Here is a 21,330-nt window from a genome sequence, read left to right on the forward strand (position 1 = left end):
GAGGTGGTTTCAAGCAGCATCTGGGGGTCGGGGTAAGAATAGTCGACTCCTCAGGTTAAAGCCTACAATCCTAATCCTGCAGCAATCTTGATGCAGGATTTCGACCCAAAACGTCAAAGGAGACATTGACTCTGAATTGGGTGGTAACAGCTCTAGAGATGAATGTGAATGTTAATGAAGGTAGTAACATGTACTCTGTGTGGCGCGATAAATCAAGGGGTCAGTGAATAGTAACGGGCCCTTAATTCTAGGATCAGTGTCTACTCTCGGTCTGTGTAATTTTAACGCAGGTAGAACCTGATGCACAGTTCGTTGCCCAAGGAAATAATGCACTAGGAATTGATACATGGTTAAAAGTGGTGGTTACAATTTTTTTTCTTTACAGTTGCCCGTGGGGGGGCGCGTACTCATTGTATGATCTTTGAAGCAGAAGTATTCTTGAGGTGGGTGGGAAGTCAAAGAGATGGTAAATTGAGCTGTTGTTTTTTGAGAGTATTGCAGGTCTCAGTTGAGGCATCAGTATGTGCTTTAAAAAAGTCTGACACAAGCTATCGTGTGTGAAAGGCAATGTTGACGCTAGAGGTCAGTATGTGAACATTAAAAGGCACCAGTTACTCAAGCGTCGATGTGTGCAAAAGGGGTTTTGTATCGCTGGGCTTCAGTGGTGACAGTAATTTTTGTGGGTATTGTGTGTGTTGAAGGGGTTTTAGAGGTCATTGACATGATGGAAATTTAAGGGGATATTGTGTTTGGTGCAGGAGACAGCATGTGCTGTTCAGGGAAAGAGCTTATAGAGAGCATTGTGATCTTTTGGGGGACAGCATGCTGAAACAGTAAATTGAGTGATCTGCAGATTAATATAAGGTGTTGAGAATGGTAGTAAAAATGGGTCAATGAAAGTGTATTGAAGAAAGCAAAGACCCCCCGGTTAGTGTCTGAGTGCTGAAAGGGATGACAGCAGGGTTACAGTGAGGAGTTAAAACAGATGGTAACTATAGGTCACCATGTGATATTAAATGTAGTAATTTTAGTAACAATGCAATTAATGTTTAGTTCAGTTCTGTGCATAGTCATGTGTTCTTTCTACTAAATCCTAAATCTCACTACAGTCTGAAATTTGTCAACATGTGCATTAAGTAATACTTTTTTTAAATAGCCTTCTCCTTGGACTCCATGCCATCCATTCCATTCAGTCATATACTCAGTGAGATTACTTTCTTCTTGTCTTCAGGACTAGACTGGTCTGAGGACAGCGAGGAAGAAGAAGAGGAAGATGAACGTGTGCCTCCTTGCCAGTATGCTTGGACGTTGCGGGACAAGTGGTCAAATGTTCACCCAGAGTGAGTACATTTGGCTAATCTTTCAATATTTTGTTGAGGTTTTGACCTGGGTTCTAATAACTTGGCTTTGAAGGAAATTGTAGCCTATTCATACTGAAATAAATCCTATCAAGATTATTACTTGCCTGTGACAAATACACAATCATAATAAGAAAAAAAAAAGCCATCCATAGCTTATACATCTTTGATATCTTTATTGGCAAAACTACTCTAACTCAACAAAATTTAGGTCTCTACTTTGCAAAACATAATAAACAGAAGCACTGGAGAACATTAAAAAATAATCTAGAAGGAAGTTAGTAGAACTAGGAGAGTGTGAATATGAAGAAATATAGCACAGGCTAGGGAAATTTATCCGATGTAATGTGTCTGAATTACCTGTCATGGATCTTCATTGTCCACTGAAACAGTGGCTGCTCCCACAGAGTTAGAGTGGAGAACTGAGGCTTTGGCAAGAAGAGGCAGAGGCCAAGGTTCTGGAGACAATTTTGGAGCGGCCATTGTGTGAATGGGCAGTGTAGGAATTTAAGGTCTGAGGCTTTGGCAAGGAGGCACATATGAGCATTTTTTATATAGTAGTTAACTAAAAAAATGCTAAATTAGAACATATTAAATGAAGTAGACATGTAGAATCAAGTCATGTGCTTTTGCTGCATGATGTGGTTCCTGGTAACCACTTCTGCAGCAAAGTGTTGGTTGCTCAAGGAACTCAGGCTCAAAGTTGACCTGAAATCTGAGCTTCAAACACTCTGATGGATCAGGGAGGGGAAGAGTCACCTGAATACTATCTTTCAGAAAGCTGTCACATTCATTAGATTAACTACCACAAATTCGATCTGCGACCAGGGATAATAGGGTGTGACTAAGTGAGGATGGTAGGGGGAGCTGGAGCTGGAGGAGCCTCAGCCCTCGAGCTTGGTCAACAGGTCTGAGATTCTTTCTCCCTGTGAGGATGAGAGTGGGAGCGGTAGGAAGGATGAGTAACCAAACATGGCATTGTGATTTAGGGAGTCATTCAAGAGGAGGGAAGAGAGTAGAAATGTAATTCTAATTGGGGATGGCATAGTCAGGGGAATCATTCTTTTTTGCAAGGATTGTGAGTACTGAAGGCAGTTTTATCTGCTGATACCCTGGTTCAGGTAATCATCTGACCTGCAGAGGAATTTGCAGTAGGATGGGAAAGATCCAGTTGTAGTGGTCCATGTGGGTATCAGTGTAGTAGGAAAAACAAAGAAAGAGGGAATTTGAGCATCTAGGGACTAAAAACACAGCAAGAAGCGGTAATAATTTCTGAATTGTTACTTGAGCCATATGCAAATTGGCACAGGTTTAATAAGATTGGAGTGTTAAATGCTTGGCTCAGAAGATTGCTGTGGGAGAAGTAGATTTGAATTTGTGGGACATTGGCACCAGTTGTGGAAGGAGGGAGCTGTTCCGATGGACCAGCTCTACCTGAAACATGCTGAGATCAGGATCCTGGCAAATTGCTTAATTAGGACTGTGAGTAAGGCTTTAAAATTAAGTAGAATGGGGGTGAGTTCAATAGTGTGAAAAATATTGGTAAAGTAAAAGGGGAGGAGAGTGCTGAATTCTTTAGAGTAAAGAATAAGATAAAAAAGATTAGAAAGATGAGACTTTAACTTCAGGCACCATGGACATAACATGGAAAAGAAGGTTGGTGAGTACAGGACTGAAGGTGTTCTCTTTGAATGTGTGAAGTATATGAAATAAGTAGATGATCTTGTAGGGCAGTTAGAAATTGGCATTTATGATGTTGTAGGCATTACATAGTCATGGCTGAAGGAAGATCGCAGCTGGATGCTTAGCATCCAAAGTATTGTATGAAAAGGACAGGTATGTGGGCAAAAGGATTGGGATGGCTCTGTTAGTAAAAATTAAATTAAATCCTTAGAAAGAAGTGACATAGGAACAGAAGATGTAGAATCTTTGTGCATTGAGTTCAGAAGCTGCAAAGGTAAAAAGACCCTGAAGGGTGATAGGAGAGGGCTGTAAAAAGGTCAATGTTACGATGGTCATTGGGCACTTCAATATTCAGGTAAATTGAGAACATGATGTAGGTGCTGGAGAAGGAATTTGTAGAATGCCTACGAGATGGCTTTTCAAAGCAGCTTGTGGTCAGTAAGTGAAAAGGCATTTCTTGATTAGGTGCTGTGTAATGAACCAGATTAATTAGGGAACTTAAGGAATCTTTTGATGACACTGATCATGGTGTGCTAGAATTCACCCTTCAGTTTGAGAGGGAGAAGATAAAATTGATTGTGCCCATAAGATGACTACTGAGGCATGAGAGAGGAACTGGCCAAAGTTGACTGGAAGTGGACAGAGAGCTACAATGAATAATTTGGAAGATACAGGATCAGAACATCCCAAAAATGAGTAAGTGCTATAAAGGGAAGATGAGACGGCAGTGTCTGACAACACACTTTTTGTCCAACTTCCCTCCGGGAAAAGGTTCAGGAGCATGAAGATACGTACGGCCAGATTTGGGAACAGCTTCTTTCTAACTGTGATAAGACTGCTGAACAGATCCTGACCCGGATCTGGGCCGTACCTTCCAAATATCTGGATCTGACTTACACTACCATACTTTCCCTTTTCTATTTTCTAATTATGATTTATAATTTAATTTTTTATTATATTTACTTCAATTTGTACTTCAGGGAGCACGACACGCAGAAACAAATATCACTGTGATGATTGTAAGCTCTAGTATCAATTGTTTGATAACAATAAAGTATTTGTATTTGACAAGGGAAGTTAAAGACGGCATCAATATAGCCATTAAATGGAGAAAAAGTAGTAGGAAGCTAGAGGCTTGGGAAGCTTTTAAAAACCATAAGAAGGCAGCTAAAAATGCAATCAGAGAAAAAATGAAATATGAAGGGAATCTAGCCAATAATATAAAAGAGAATACCAAAAGTTTTTCAGATACATAGAGTTTAAAAAGAGGCAAGGCTCCTAAAAATCAGATCATTGGATATACTGTATAATTATTTTGCATCAGTCTTCACTGTGGAAGACACCAAGAACTTGCTAGAAATTTCAGAATGTCAGGGAGCAGAAATCAGTGTAGTCACTACTACTAAGGTGAAGGTGCTTGGGATTCTGAGAGATCTGAAGTTAGATAAGTCACCAGAATTCTGAAAGAGCTAGCTGAAGAGATTGTGGCGGCATTAGTAGTGATCTTTCAAAAATCAATATATTCTAGAATGGTTCCAGAGGACTGAAAATTCACAACTGTCTCGGAGGCAAAATACAAGAAGTTTATAAGCTAGTGAACCTAACTTCACTGGTTGACAAGATGTCAAGAGTCCATTATCAAGGATGAAGTTTTAGGGTACTTGAAGGCACACAGAACCAGAATGGTTTCCTTAAGGAGAAATCTTGTTTGACAGATCTGTTGGAATTATTTGAGGGGAAAATACAAGAGGAAAGGAGAGCCAGTGGATGTCGTTTACTTGGATTTTCAGAATGTTTTTGACAAGGTGCTGCACATTATGCTGCCAAACAAGATAAGAGCCTATAGTTGGTGTTTTAACTGCTACTTTTCATGTTATATGTTAATGACCTGGATGACAGAATGGATGGCTTTGTGACCAAGTTTGCAGACTATACAAAGATATTTGAAGGGGACAGGTAGTATTAAGGAAGCAGGGATTGTGCAGAAGGATTTGGACAGATTAGGAGAATGAGCAAAAAAAATGTCAGATAGAATATAGTACAGGGAAGTATATGGTCATACACTTTGGTGGATAGAATAAAGGCATAGGCTGTTTTCTAAATGGAGAGCAAATTCAGAAAGCAAAGATACAAAGGGACTTGGAATTTCTAGTGCAAAATCCTCTAAAGGTTAGCTTGCTGGTTGAGATGTTAGTAAGAAAGGCAAATGCAATAGTAGCATTCATTTTGAGAGGACTGGAATATAAGGGCAAGGATGTAATGCTGAGGCTTTATAAGTTGGTGGTTAGGCCACATTTGGAGTATTGTGAGCAGTTTTGGGCCACATATCTAAGAAAGGATAGGTTAGCATTAGAGTCCAGAGAAGGTATATGAGAATAATCCCAGCAATGAAGGGGTTAACATATGAAGAGCATTTAATGATTTTGGGTCTGTTCTCATTGGAATTTAGAAAAATGAGGGCGGAATGTCAATTGAAACTTACCAAACTCTGAAAGGCTTATATATAGTGGATGTGGAGCAGATGATTCCAATAGTGAGAGAGTCTTGGACCTGAAGGCACAGCCTCTGAATAGAAGGATATCTATCCCTTTAGAAAAAGATGAGTAGGGATTTCTTTAGCCAGAGGGTGATGAATGTGTGGAATTCATTGTTGCAGATGGTTCTGGAGGCCAAGTATATATGGATATATTTAGAGTAGAGGTTAATAGTTTCTTGATTAGTAAGGGCATCAAAGTTTAGGGGGAGAAGACAGGAGAGTGGATTTGAGCGGGATAATAAATCAGCCATGATTGAGTATCTGCTCCAATATCTAATTTTATGGTCTTCAAAAATCTCTACCGATCCCTGTCCTTCACGTTTTACCAATCTGTTGTTGCCAGTACAACCTTCTATGCAGTGGTGTGCTGGGGCAATGGCATCAACATGGGTGATGCCAACAGGCTCAATAAGCTGATCAGAAAGGCTGGCTTTGTTATAGGAGTCAAATTGGACATACTGGAGGCTGTGGTAGAACAAAGGACCCTACAGAAAATCCTGACAATTCTGGACACTGTTTCTCACCCTCTACATGTCAGCTTGGCTGAACAGAGGAGTACTTTTAGTAATGGACTAAGACAACTGCGCTGCTCCAAAGAGGCCATTCTTACTCTCGGCCATTAGGCTGTATAATGAGTCAACCTATAGCCGGGGAAGTGATGACCCCCTCCTGTTAGACTGTTTGAGGTAAGGTAACATTTTAAAATATTTTTCCTTCTCGTCTGATATCTGTATATCTGTGCACTTATAATGCTACCGTGACACTAATTTCCTTTGGGATCAATAAAGTATCTATTTATCTACCATCAGGCACATATCCCTGCAACTGTGATAAGTTTTACACCCTACCCTACATCTCTTTCCTCCCCACCATCTAGGACCCTAAACAGCTGAGGCAGTTGTTCACATGGAAATACCTTGATGTTACTTGATTAGAGGAGATACAGCATCTATATTGGTGAGGCATAGCACAGATTAGGGAACCACTTAGAGCACCTTCACTCTGTCTGCTATGCCAGCTAGAATCTCCCGCTGGTCAACCACCTTAATTCCATTTCGTATTCCCACACTGACGTGGCTCCACTGCTGGGTTGAGGCTAGACATAGATTAGGGGAACAGCATTTCAAGTACCATCTATGTATTCTCCAACCTGCCAACATGATATTAAATTCCCTAACTTCCATAACTGTTTCCCTTTGCTCCTTCCTTTTTCCTTCTGGTCCATTGACCCCTATTCCATTCCCTCCACCTGCCTATCATCCACAGATTTCTCCTGCTGGTTTCTGATCTTACTTTTTTTCCATGCTGCACCATCCTTTCTCATTGGATTCCATCATCTTTGGCTCTTTGCCAATTCCACATATCACCTCCTAGCTTCCTACATTTTTCACTCTTGCCACCTTCCTTCATCTGTCTATCACATCCCACTCATCTGAATCCAGCTCTTGCTCCGCCCGTCCCTTCCCCCCACCACCCTGAGGCCCTCCTTTCCTTTTCATACCTGGCATCTCCCCTGTTCCTCTACAATCCAGATGAGGGGTCTTAACCTGAAACATTGACTGTCCATTCCCCACCCACAGAAGCTAACTGACCTGCTGAGTTCTTCCTTTCAGGGCTTTGTGTTTCTTCAAAACTAAGGCCAGTTTTGTTCAGATGGATGTAGAGAAAATATTTTCACTTGTGGTTGAGTCTAGGAAGTAGGACTGTGAAGTGAAACAGTCATACCTAAATCAAGACAGTGTGTTCAGAAGAAACTTGTTTACCCCAAGACCGGACAGGAGCTTGACTACACCTAGTTATGTGGATTCCTTTAAGCAGAAGAAGGTACTTGAAGGAAAAAGAAATTGAGTGACTGATAAACTGGTAGTAATAATTACCGCTAGGAGATTGGATATCTGGTGAGCTTAATGGTAGGATAAATTTTTGCTACTTTTGCTGAGTTTAGCTCAAAATTTCTGGTATGACTATTGAGGTTGTTTATACACTGCCATTTTACTGTTATTCATTGTGATTAGATGGATTCACCCCTCATCCCTACTGTGGGCAGAGTTTATACTTCAAACACTGGGGCTTCCATGACACTGCTATGATTTGTATCACCCTACAGCTCTAAACCTTCTCTATTTCAGTGTGAATAGAGAGATATTACAAGGTGAGAAATTGGGCATGGTGAATCACATCAGTAACACCCACGTTCAATAATTGAGGTTCCAAAAAAGTTAACAGACTTTTTCAAAATTCTGAATTTTTTTGTTGGGAGTACTTATGGAGAAGATATCAGAACTCAGAGATCATAGGTTTAATAAACCATGGAGGAAATACATTTTTAAAATAACTGGAATGGACTGCTTGAAAGACTAGTGGAAGTAGAGCATATGATAACCTTTGAAAGGTAAATGGATGAATATTTGTTGCTTTTCATGATTATTGGGGAAAGGGAAATGGGATTGATTACTCTTAGAAAGAGACAGCACAGATACAGTATAATTATTGTACATTGCATCAAATTGATATAAAAGGTTTTGCAGTTCAAGTCCCACTATCCCAATTCCATCACTCAGGCAACAAAGTTGAGGTTGAAACAAAGTTGCTTTAATCCATTTTTAATACTCTGTTGTTGCCTAGCAATAGAAATGCTATAGGTAATTTATTCATCCATTGAGGAATACGTTCCACTTTCTGGCCCTCTTTAATATATTCCTCTATTACTTTTTGCCCTCATGTACTTTTTTAGCTTCTTGTCTTCCTGTTAAGTGCATTTGTTCTGTTCATCTGTATGACCTGGCACTCTATTGCCACAGAATGTTTTTTTCCCCTGAATTTTTTGATGACTGTTTTCTTTTTAATTTCGTTTTAATTAGAAATGACGTCTGTTTTTTTGTCTCTCTTCAGTCACTTAGTCTGCTGTAGCAACATGGGAACATCTTGACATTTAGCTTATCTATCCTTTTTATAGTTATGGAAGCATTTTTTCGGTTACCCTTCAGCCTTCTTTACAGATAAGTCCAACCTATTCAGTCTTTAGAAAGAGACACGAGGTTCTACAGATGCTGGAAATCAATTCCCACTGCTATCTATAAGGAGTTTGTATGTTCTTCCCGTGTCTGCATGGGTTTCCAAAGGGTACTTTGGTTTTCTTTACATTCGGTTTCCAAAGTGTGCTCCGGTTTCCTTTACATTCCAAAGACGTACAGTTAATAGGTTAATTGGTTACATGGGTATAATAGGACGATGCGGACTTGTTGAGCTGGTGGGTGTATCACCATGAGAATCTCTAAATAAAAAGAAAAGTTGGGTGCAGATCAGAAATTGGAAAATTTCTTGATACCATGTCAGAATGCTTTCTTTTATTTACAGTGCTTTGAAAATGTATTCACCCCGCAACCCTTTGTTCACATAATTGAGTATTATAACCAATGATTTAACTGGGAATTTTTTTTTGTGAATCACATGCTTTTTTTCACAGTAGAGCTCCCCAACAAAAATGAAGATTATAAAGCATGAAAAATGAAAAATTCAAAAACTGAAATATCAGCAGTTCAAAAGTATTCATCCCCTTTGCTCAGCATTTAGTTGAACCACCTCTCAAAGCAATTACAGCCAGTAGTCCTTTTAGATAAGTCTCTATTAGCTTTGCACAATGTGACGCAGCAAGATTTGCTCATTTCTCCTTGCCAAGTTGTTCAGGTTGTGCCAGGTTAGTTGGGGAGTGGCAGTGGTCAGCAATTTTGAGGTCTCGCTGTAGATATTCAATTGGCTTAAGGTCATGTTTTTGACTGGACCACTCGGACAACATTTTTCTTCATTTGAAGCTATTCCATGGTTGCTCGGGCAGTGTGCTTTTGGTCATTGTCTTACTGAAAGACAAAACAGCCTCCCCAGTTTAAGCTTTATGATCGATCTATGTTTGCAATTAGGATCTCTCTGTACTTAGCTACATTCATCTTCCCATAAATCCTTACCAGATTTGCAGTGCCTGCTGCTGAAAAGCATCCCCATTGCATGATGCTACCTCCACCATACTTTACAGGAGGGATGTTGTTACCTGGCTGATGCACAGTGTTAGATTTACTCTACACATACTGCTAAAAAAAGCATATCCTTGACTTTGCAAAGTGTCACTTAGAAGATACTATGAAGATGTAGAAGAAGGTCTCTAGTCAGATGAGACTAAAGTGGATATCTTTGGCCTCAACACTAAGAAATATGTTTGGCCTGATCTTAACTGGACTAAATATCTCTGGAAAGACCTCAACTTGAGCAACTTTGAACAACTTTGCAAGAAAGAATGGACAAATCTTGTTCCATCATGTTGTGTGAAGCTAATAGGGACATCCAAGAAAGATTACTGGCTGTAATGGCTGTGAGAGGTGGTTCAACAAAGTACTGAGCAAAGGGGATGAATACTTCTGAATTGCTGGCGTTTCAGTTTTTGAATTTTTAATTTATCGTTCTTTAAATTTTTTCCTGTTTTTTTGGGCTGTACTGTGGAAAAGGAGCATGCGATTCACAAGTTAAAATTTTCAGTTAAATTGATCAAAATCCCTGTTTGTAATACTCATTTACTGTATGAGAACAGAGGGTTGGGGGCTGAATACTTTTTCAGGGCGCTGTATATACATTATACATAAACATACTATTAGGCTTATGTATTTTGTATATAATAAATCAGAGCCCCCAAACTGAAGTGGGTATTTTTCAATCTTGAGTGATTGATCAGGTAGATATAAATATACAGTGGCATGCAAAAGTTTGGGCACCCCAGGAGATTTGAGCTCTCTGATAAATTTTACCAAGGTCTCAGACTTAATTAGCTTGTTAGGGCTATTGCTTGTTCACAGTCATCATTAGGAAAGGCCAGGTGATGCAAATTTCAAAGCTTTATAAATACCCTGACTCCTCAAACCTTGTCCCAACAATTAGCAGCAATGGGCTCCTCTAAGCAGCTGCCAAGCACTCTGAAAATTAAAATAAATGATACCCACAAAGCAGGAGAAAGCTATAAGAATATAGCAAAGCGTTTTCAGGTAGCCATTTCCTCAGTTCATAAATAAGAAATGGCAATTAACAGGAACGGTGGAGGTCAAGTTGAGGTCCAGAAGACCAAGAAAACTTTCCGAGAGAACTGCTCGTACGATTGCTAGAAAGGCAAATCAAAACCCCCGTTTAACTGCAAAAGACCTTCAGGAAGATTTAGCAGACTCAAGTGGTGGTGCACTGTTCTACTGTATAGCGACATCTGTACAAATATGACCTTCATGGAAGAATCATCAGAAGAAAACCTTTCCTGCGTCCTCACCACAAAAATTCAGCATCAGAAGTTTGAAAAGGAACATCTAAACAAGCCTGATACATTTTGGAAACAAGCCCTGTGGACTGATGAAGTTCAAATAGATCTTTTTGGCCACAGAGAGCAAAGGTATGTTTGGAGAAAAAAGGGTGCAGAATTTCATGAAAAGAACACCTCTCCAACTGTTAAGCACGGGGGTGGATTGATAATGTTTTGGGCTTGTGTTGCAGCCAGTGGCACGGGGAACATTTCACTGGTAGAGGGAAGAATGAATTCAATAAAATACCAGCAAATTCTGGAAGCAAACATCACACCGTCTGTAAAAAAGCTGAAGATGGAAAGAGGATGGCTTCTACAACAGGAAAATCCTAAACACACCTCAAAATCCAGAATGGAGTACCTCAAGAGGCGCAAGCTGAAGGTTGCCATGGCCCTCACAGCCCCCTGACCTAAACATCATCGAAAATCTGTGAATAGACCTTAAAAGAGCAGTGCATTCAAGACCGCCCAAGAATCTCACAGAACTAGAAGCCTTTTGCAAGGAAGAATGGGTGAAAATCCCCCAAACAAGAACTGAAAGACTCTTAGCTGGCTACAGAAAGTGTTTGCAAGCTGTGATACTTGCCAAAGGGGATGTTACTAAGTACTAACCATGCAGGGTGTCCAAACTTTTGCTTCAGGCCCTTTTCCTTTTTTGTTATTTTGAAATTGTAAAAGATGGAAATAAAACAGTAATCTTGCTTAAATTTTTTTTAAAATAATTTTTTAATTGAATTTTCAAATGGTTACAGAAGGAAAAAAAATTATCAACCCTTCCCCCCTCCCCTTAACCCCTCCCCCCTAACATATCCCTGTAGAAAGAGAAAAAAAAGAGAAAAAAAAATAAAGAAAGAATGCCTGGATATCGGAAGATCCCCACATGCTCCACGGAGTTCATAATAGCTTTAGTATATATATTTATTTCTTTCCCCAAATAACCAATAATTTTATCTTCGGAGCACCTATATATTTAATCCTATCTTTTGTAAATAAGGGCACCAAATTTTCAGAAATATTTCATATTTATCTCTTAAATTATAAGTAATTTTTTCAAGTGGAATGCAGCTAAAAGCTATATCTATTTTCATTTTCTTAATGTATGTTAAAATTCTTTTTCTTTTCACCGGTCCATTAAGCCCATTAACATTAAAACTTTAAAAATTCAGTAAATTAGTCATTATTTTTAACAGGGTTACTCCAGTCTATAGTAATACCTAACTTTTCAACTTTCTTAGTACCTTGGGGAATCTTTTTAAAATTCTGCGTGTTGCTATGTGTCTCCCCCCCCCCCCCCCCCCGATTGTCCAGGCAAAGAAAGAAACATTAAAGAAAAATAGATTATAAAGAAAAAAATAACAAAATGCCCCCCTACTAATGTTGTAAATAATAAAAAAACACACAACATTACCCCCCTCCGTTGAACGGGTCATGGCAATCGCCATGATTACACACGTGAATCCCATAGCAATCGATCCAAAGTTCCCCCAGCTCCCCCGTAACATAAAAAAGTATATATAAGAGGGAAAAAAATAATATCACTACTCGCGATTAATGTTTCTCAAATTTTTACCTTTCTCCCCCTGTATCATATAATTAATATATTTAAATATTCTTCTGTCCTTAAACATCCATCAACTCCATTCACTGTCCCTGTCTTCATCTTTAATCCGTTTCACTTTTAAATCTTTAGCTGTGGTTAGCGAATATTTGGGAGTTCTTGTGCAAATTCTTCCGCATCCCGATAATCAGTAAAAGATCTTCTTTATCCGTCATCCAAAAAAATTATCTGGTTTGCGGGTGGCGCAATATAAATTTATAACCCTTTTCCCATAAAAAAATTTTTGCTGGGTTAAATTCCTTCTTTCTCTTCAAAAGGTCATAACTTATATCAGGATAGAAAAGAACTGTTTTCCCTTCTATCCTCAATGGCCCGTTTCTCTTTCTGGCATGTTGGGCAGCCGCCTTCAGGATCTTTTCTTTATCTTGATATCTTAAGCATTTTATCAAGATTGATTGTGGGTTTTGATCAACTTGAGGTCTTGATCTTAAGGCTCTGTGAGCCCTTTCAATTTCAATTAACTGGGTTCCTTCTTCCATTTCCAAAATTTCCGGAATCCATTTTTGAAAAAAATTTCTTGGATCCTCTCCCTCTATACCTTCAAGTCCAACAATCTTAATATTGTTTCGTCTGCTAAAATTTTCAAGTACATCCACTTTTTCCAACAACCGTTTTCTTTCTAATGTCCAGGCAGAAATATTATCTTCCATTTTATTCACTCTATCAATGGTGTCTCCCGTTGTTTCTTCCAAGTTTTTAATTTTCTTGTCCATTTTGTCGTCTTTTCATCATTTTATCAAACATAATCTTCATATTTTTAATATCTTTTTTATGACTTTTAATGCTTTTAATTCATGCATTATTTGCACCAAAGGTTTTTTTATGTCTCCAATATCACCTCCAACCTCTTCCTGTTGCTCTTCTTTGTTTGTCTCTTCATCTTCGTCTGATTTATCCAGAGAATCTGATTCCACCTCATATTCACTTTCACTTTCAGTTCCGATCATAGTTGGGATTTGTAGTTTGGGTTACTTGTGTTTGCGCATGCCCCTTCCTTCACACATGCGCAATTCCTGTTGCTCTTTTTTTTGGGAAACGGTTGATGTTGCTGCAGTTTCCTGTTCTGTATTGCCGGAGGTAAAATGCACTTGAGCCCGAGGCTCTTTCTTGGCGGCCGGCCTTGATTCTTTTCCAACTTGTGTTGTCTTCAAAGTAGTAGTTTTCTTTTGCTTCTGTTTAGGAGACATATCTTAAGATAATCCTGAGTAGTTTATAAGTAATTTTTAAAAAGTATTTACTAACTTTTCTTCACTTAAACATTATTTTACTGGTTTTTTACGGGAGAGCTGGATTTCCACATCTCGATCCTACGTCATCACGTGACGTCCCCCATCTTGCTTAAAATATTAAAGAAATGTGTCATTTTCAACTTTATGCCTTTTGGATATCAGGTCATCTTTTACTCGCTTAGCTATTCACAGTAACAGAAATTTTGACCAGGTGTGCCCAAACTTTTGCATACCACTGTATAATCAAAGATCATGTATCAGGGTTCAAATTTTCGTATTTGGAGGTTTAGATCATAGGGTCACATGCCAGTGCCTATGTAAAATATTACTGTTGTACATGGGTATGCTGGACATGCACAGGTGCATAACGAGTGTAAAATGCTCTTTTGCTATCGGTTGACCAAAATTCTACTGCAGGCACACTGAAGCAGGATGTAACTATAAAGGTTGGAGGCCTTTAACATCAGTTGAAGAATCTGACTTGATCTGAGGTTGATATTCCTCTCAATGGCTACATTCTATATCTTTGCTTTCTTGACATTTTATTTAACCTTGCTGTCATGGGTTATCTGTGTCTGTCTTGATTATGAGTTTCAGCACAGACTTACAACTCAAACTTGCAGCTTTCAAACCCAGAAGGAAAAGTGCTGCTAACTACCCTAGACTGACACATAACAGTTTCTTCACCGTATAGCACTCACTAGTTATAGTAGGTGGCAAGATCAATGAAATGGTCAGAAATACACTTGGTCAGCAAGCCATGGCATGATTATGTTTGCTCGAATGACAATTGCTTCCATTTTTAAAAAAATCTTAACTCTCTTCATAAATTATATATGAAGGGATCTGGGACTGCAGTCTGACTTGCAAACCGTCAGGAACTAAGACATTGTAATTTGATAATGGGCTTCAGAAACTGGTCTTATTGGCCTCTGATTATTATTTTGACTAGCAAACATAATAACAAATGGTTATAATATTTTTATATCCTAATGTTTGGCAAAATTGCATCCAGTTGTGGGTCTGCTTTGACCTATTGTCCATTGTGTTATGTATAGACATGGAAGCATTGCCATTAAGTTGTTTTCAAAAGGCCAAAGACTGCTTAACTGTTTCTGCAAATTGATTAACAAAAGCTTTCAATTTGTCTTTGGAGATTTTCTCCTGCAGGTGTTGCACATAAGTACCTGAATACAATCTCTAGAAAAGTATTGCATTACTATGATGCTTGTCCTACAATTGCATAAACTGTAGTCATGCACTGATAACTTATTCTAAGTAGGTGTCCTGATGCAGAAAATTGTGGGTTGAAGTCGCAACTAGAGACTCAATCACAATCTGGATGATGTTTCTGTACCATACGGAGAAGACACTGCACTGATCCAGATGGAATATTAAACAAACTCCCCCCATCCCCTGACAATAGTAGAGAATCCCCATGGCACCATTTGTAAGCCAGCTGAGTTATCGTACATCCAGCAGAAAGTAGTTCTCCTGGTTTATTGCTAAACCAAATTATTTATAAACCAAGCACAGTGTCATTCAATCATTGTGGTATGTAAGACTATTCTGTGTATCAACTACCTGCCATAACTGTAATCACCACAATAATGACATTTTTCAAAATTAATTAATTCACCGTAAAATACTCTTGAAGTGTGCTTTTTAAATGCAAGTAATTTCCTTAACTAAACCAAGGAAGATGCTGTCAAATGTTTAAATGCTTGTATGCTATATGGACTGCAAAGGATGAACACAAACCACAGGACCGTTCAGTCCTGCTGAAGGGTCTCTGCCTAAAACATTGTCTGTACTCTTTTCCATAGATGCTGCCTGACGTAGAGTTCCTTTAACATTTTGTGTGTGTGGTGCTTGAATTGCCTGCATCTGCAGATTTTCTCTTGTTTGCCACAGGAAATTAATTAATCTAAAAAACATGCCAAAGCATGTGCCATAGGCTCACTGTCTAACCCTGAGCTGATATCTTTAATTCAAGCCATGGTGTTGCAAGTGTTACTGGTGAATGGCTGAGATATGTGAGAGCAGTGAATACAAAGACCCTAGAATGAAATTCAGGAACATGGGACCTTGGAGTGCAAGTCAAAGGATTCCTGATGGTGCCATCACAGCTTGTTGAGGTAGTGGAGAAAATGTACAGGAATATGACCATCCACTGTATCAACTGAAGAACTATTGAACAACTGGCCTGCCATAACATTATACAGTACTTTGGGCTGTTTATAGTACCAACGCAAGACCTAGCCTTGATATAGATGATTAGGTAATTGCTCTGTCAGTCACATCTGAAAATACTGCTGCTGAAAATGATTTGGCATAACTAATTCTGCTTTGTTTTTTAAGTTTGCAATAGTTTTGGTTATGAGTTCTATTTACTGAAGTTATTAATGATTCTGTTTACACACGTTATAAAACAGTTTGTTGTAACTGCTATCTTGACCCTGGCTCTTCAGTTGATAAAATTGAATCAATATTTATTGAATGTGATCATTGCAGATTTAAAGAATTTATTGCAAATGAAGTTTGTCTTTTCTTGGTCTGGATGAATCCCAATCTCTTCCCAACACCCTTTCATCAATACACCATACCATTTAGGCAATTCAACACGATTTTTCCATCCACCTTTTTGCCTAATACTCATCTTCACAGAAAGCAAACCCTCGAGGTGGCTGCTTTATGACTTGGTATGATGAGCTGCAACAGTTACAGTGCAGTAATTGTTTGAAAACAAGCTCTGTCTATTTTCTGTGGATTTTGTTTTCCTTTTGAGAATTGGACTTTGCTAGCAAGGTCCAACCCTAATGGCCAAGAGCTGAGCACTATAATTTTTGATGGTAGTGGAATTGGTGGAACAATTAAGTGCTCTATGAGGACTGGCTCATGGACCAATGTATGGCTAACTACTGCTCCAATGCCATATTTAAATTTTTTGATGACACCACTTTTGTTGACTGAATCAACAGTGGTGACGAATTGGCATATAGGAGGGAAAAACTGATTATCCACAACAGGAGGAAGAAGCCAGTGGTGCATGAGCCAATCTTCATAAGGGGAAGAGAGGTGAAGAGAGAGGTTCCTTGCTGTTAACATATCAGAGGATCTGCCCTGGGAGTGGCATTTACAGTTGCAAAAAAAATAGTTTGTGAACTCTTTGCATTTACCTGGTTTCTGCATTAATTACTCATAAAATGTGCTCTGATCTTCATCTAATTCACAATAATAAGACAAAAGCAATCTGCCTAAACTAATAAAAAATAAATTACTTTCCGTCAATACTGAGTACACCCATTAAAAAAAAAGTCATAGTCAAGGTTCAAAAAAATTATGTGAACCTCAGGGCTAATGCCTTCTACAAAAACTATTTAGAGTCAGGTGTTTGAATAAATGAGGTGGGATTGGCAGTGTGGTTTGTAGAGGTTCCCTGCCCTATGTGTATATATTTAAAAAAACGCCCAAAGTCAGGTTAATGACGGGGCCTGCTCTTCTCATGAAAGATCTGTTTATGTACACCATGCATTGATCAAAACAACTTTCAAAGGGTCTTAGAAGAAGAGTTGTAGAGCTGTATGAAGCTGGCAAAGGCTACAAAAGCATTTCTAAAAATGTGAGTGTTCAACAGTCCACAGTAAGAGAAATAGTCTCCAAATGGAGGAAATTCAGTACTGTTGCTACTCTCTCTAGGAGTGGGCATCCTGCAAGGATCACACCAAAAGTACAGTGTGCGGTGCAGAAGGATGTGAAAAAGAACCTAAATGTAACAGCAAAAGACCTGCAGATATCTCTAGAACTTGCTAAAGTCTCTGTTCATGTGTCCAGTATAAGAAAAGCACTGAACAAGAGTGGTGTTCGTGGAAGGACACCACTGAGGAAACCACTGCTCTCCAAATAAAAACATTGCTGCACGTCTTAAGTTTGCAAAAGACCACCTGGATGTTTCACAACACGGACAATGTTCTGTAGACAGATGAGACAAGTTTTTGGCAGAAATGCACCACTATGTTTGGAGGAAAAGGGACTGCACACCAACACCAACACCAAAACCTCATCCCAACTGTGAAGCATGGTGGAAGGAGCATCATGGTTTGTGGCTGCTTTGTTGCCTCAGGGCCTGGACAGCTTGCAATCAGGGTAGTGGTCTGCCACTTCAAGTTTAATAGAAGTTAGATGATGCAATATGACAATGGTCTGACGAGTAAATCGACAAAGGAATGGTTTAAAAAGAAGAAAGTTTGTGTTTTGGACTGGCCAAGTCAGAGTCTAGACCTTAACCCAATTGAGATGCTGTGGCATGACCTGAAGAGAGCTGTTCATGCAAGTCATCCCAGAAATATTGATGAAATGAAACAGTTTTATATGGAGGCATGGTCTAAAATTCCACCTCGCTGTTGTGCAAGTCTGATCAGCGGCTACAGGAAAGGTTGGTGAAGTTTATTGCTGCTAAAGGAGCTTCTACCAGTTATTAAATATAAGGGTTCACGTACTTTTTCCCATCCTGGACTGTGAATGATTAAGCCATGTGTTTAATAAAGACATGAAAAGTGCAATTGTTTGTGTGTTATTGGTTTAGACAAATTATGTTTGTCTATTATTGTGACTGAGATGAAGATCAGACCACATTTTATGAGTAATTAATGCAGAAAACCAGATAATTGCAAAGGTTCACAAACTTTTTCATGCAACTGTAGGTGTTAATATAAAGAAGACACTTGCAATACCTCTTATTTTCTTAGAAGTTTGTGTTGATTCCACATCACCAAAATCTTTGACAAGCCTCTATAGAAATACAGTGGAGTGTATTTCTATCACAGATGCATCACAGTTTAATATGGAAATGCCATTGCATAGGAACCAAAAAGTCAACTGAAACTGGTTGATACAGCCCAGTCCATCGAAGGCAAAGCCATTGAGTATATTTATGTAGAGTGCTGCCTAAAGAAAGCAGCATCCATTATCAGGGATCACCACCATCCAGGCTATGTCATCTTATTTTTACCATTGGACAAGAGGTATAGGTGTCTTACCTCCTACACCACCATGTTTATGAATAATTATTACCCTACAGCCATGAAGATCAAAGCAAAATTATTATCAAAGTACATATGTCACCATATATAACCCAGATATTAATTTTCTTACAAGGGTACAGTAAACTCAAGAAACACAATAGAATCAGTGAAAGGCCATATCCAACAGGATGGACAAGCAACCAATGTGCAAAAGACAACAAACTGTGCAAATACAAAAGAAAAAAATGATAAATAAGCAATAACTATGGAGAACATGGGATGAAGAGTCTTTGAAAGTGAGTCCATAGGTTGTGGGAACGGTTCAGTTATGGGGTGAGTGAAGGTATCCTCTCTGGTTCAAGAATGTGTACCACCTTCCTCATGGCAGCAGCAGGAAGAGGGCATGGTCTGGGTGGTTGCAGTCCTTGACGATGAATGCTGCTTTCCTGTGACAGAGCTCCATGTAGCTGTGCTCAGTGGTGGGGAGGGCTTTACCCGTGACAGACTGGTCTGTAAACACTGCTTTTGTAAGTTTTCCATTCAAGGGCATTGTTGTTTCCATACCAGGGGTCTGGTTGCAACCAGTTAATATACTCCATCACACATCTATAGAAGTTTGTCAAAGTTTTAGTTGTCATGCTGAAACTTTGCAAACTTCTAAGGAAGTAGTGGCACTACCATGCTTTTTTTGTAATGGCACTTGCATGCTCGGCCCAGGACAGATCCTCTGAAATAATAACACTGAGGAGTTGTTGACCTTTTCCACCTTTGATTCCCCCATTGAGGACTGGCTCACCTGGTTTCCTCCTCAAGTCAATAATCAGCTCCTTGGTCTTACCGACACTTGAGTGAGAGGTTATTGATGTGACACCACTCAGCCAGATTTCCAATCTCCCTCCTTTGTCACCACCTTTGATTTGGTCGATGATAATGGCATCATTAACAAACTTAAATATGGCATTGGACCTGTGCTTATCCTCATAGTCATAAGCATAAAATGAGTAGAACATGGGGCTAAGGACACAGTCTTATGATGCACTTGTGCTGATGGAGATTGTGGAGGAGATGTTGTTGCCAATCTGAACTGACTGGGGTCTGCAAGTGAGAAAATTGAGGATCCAATTGCACAAGGAGGTATTGAGGCCAAGGTCTTAAAACAAATTGGATTGGATCCAAGTCGCTTTTCAGGCAGGAATTAATATGTTTCGTCACCAACCTCTCAAAGCACTTCATCACTGCTGCTGTACTGCAGTTTACCACGTTGTTCTTAGGCACCGGTATCATTGAAGCATGTGAGTACCTCAGACTGCCGAAGCAAGAGGTTAAAGATATTGGTGAATACTCCAGCCAGTTGATAAGCGCAGGTTGGCAGGTACCCCATTCTTTCCATGGTACCCATACTTTCCATTGGTTTACCCTCCTGGCCGGCTGGTGGCGCAATTGGCATCAGTGCTGGACTCCAGAGCGAAGGCTGTCAAGTTCGAATCCAAGTCGGGCCACCCCTGGCGTGCTTTCCATCCGTGCCAGGTTGAGCATTGAGCTAGCCACTCGGGCTCATAAAGAAAACAAGGGTTGAGTCAGGAACATTCATCATGACCCGGTTAATCTGAAAGGAAACCAATCCTGACATCACACGCCAGACAAGAATGGCTGACTGTCTGGTGCGATACGCTGAAAAAAACAACCCTTCTGAAGGATGCTCTTACATCAGCCTCAGAAATCAGAGGATCATCGGAGGCTCTGGGAGTTCTTGAAGATTCCCCCATGTTTTGCCAGTCAAAGCGAGCATAGAAGGTATTGAGCTCACCTGGGAGTGAAGCCTTTTTGTCACCTATGTCGCTTGGTTTCACTTTCAAAGAGGTAATGGCATTCAGGCCCTGCCACAGCTGTCAAGCATCTTTCAGTGATTCAAATTTGGTCCAGAATTACCATTTCACGTGTAAGATGACTTTGTAGAGATCATACCTGAACTTCTTGTATCTTATTTAGATGCCAGACCTGACTGCCACTGTTCTAGCCTTTAGCAGATTGCAGATCTCATGGTTCATCCAGGGCTGCTGGTTGGGGAAGGCTGAATGAATTAGTGAGGTCACACTCATCAATGACAGATTGTATAAAGCCCCTCATAACCATGGTGTATTCATTCAGATTCTCTGATGAGTCCTTTGCATACAGCAGAGGCTAAAGAGCAAAACTCCAGAGATTAGGACAGCAAAGAGACGGTCGTGAGAGGCAGAGGAGCGGCAAAGGGATTGCTTTGAGTCTGTGGACTGGGCTGTGTTCAAGGACTCATCTCTGGAACTGAATGAATACACCATGGTTGTCACAGACTTTAAATCTGTTGTAGACAGGGGCAAAGCTGCAATTCCGGAATCAATGAAGGCTGCTCAACAGTTGTGGCAGAGCTTGAATGCTTTCACCTTTTATAAAGTTAAATCAAGCAACGTAGGCGACAAAAAAGCTTTGCTTGCAGATGAGCTCGACGCCTTCTATGCTCATTTTTAGCACCAAAATACAGAGGAACCATCACAAATTCCCACCGCTCCTGATGAT

At 39.6% G+C, this 21,330-nt stretch overlaps 1 protein-coding gene across 3 annotated transcripts in view; it reads left to right on the forward strand.

Moving 5' to 3' along the window:
* Nucleotides 1-21,330, forward strand: part of ino80db (INO80 complex subunit Db) — a 133,938-nt gene that overhangs the window by 57,543 nt on the left and 55,065 nt on the right. For all 3 annotated transcript variants that reach the window (XM_073046518.1, XM_073046520.1, XM_073046519.1), the window contains exon 4: nucleotides 1,232-1,340. In XM_073046518.1, coding sequence (XP_072902619.1) covers nucleotides 1,232-1,340 — 109 coding nt within the window. The remainder of the gene's footprint in view (nucleotides 1-1,231; nucleotides 1,341-21,330) is intronic.

The sequence above is a fragment of the Hemitrygon akajei genome, chromosome 5 (genome assembly GCF_048418815.1).
Source record: "Hemitrygon akajei chromosome 5, sHemAka1.3, whole genome shotgun sequence".
NCBI lineage: Eukaryota > Metazoa > Chordata > Chondrichthyes > Myliobatiformes > Dasyatidae > Hemitrygon > Hemitrygon akajei.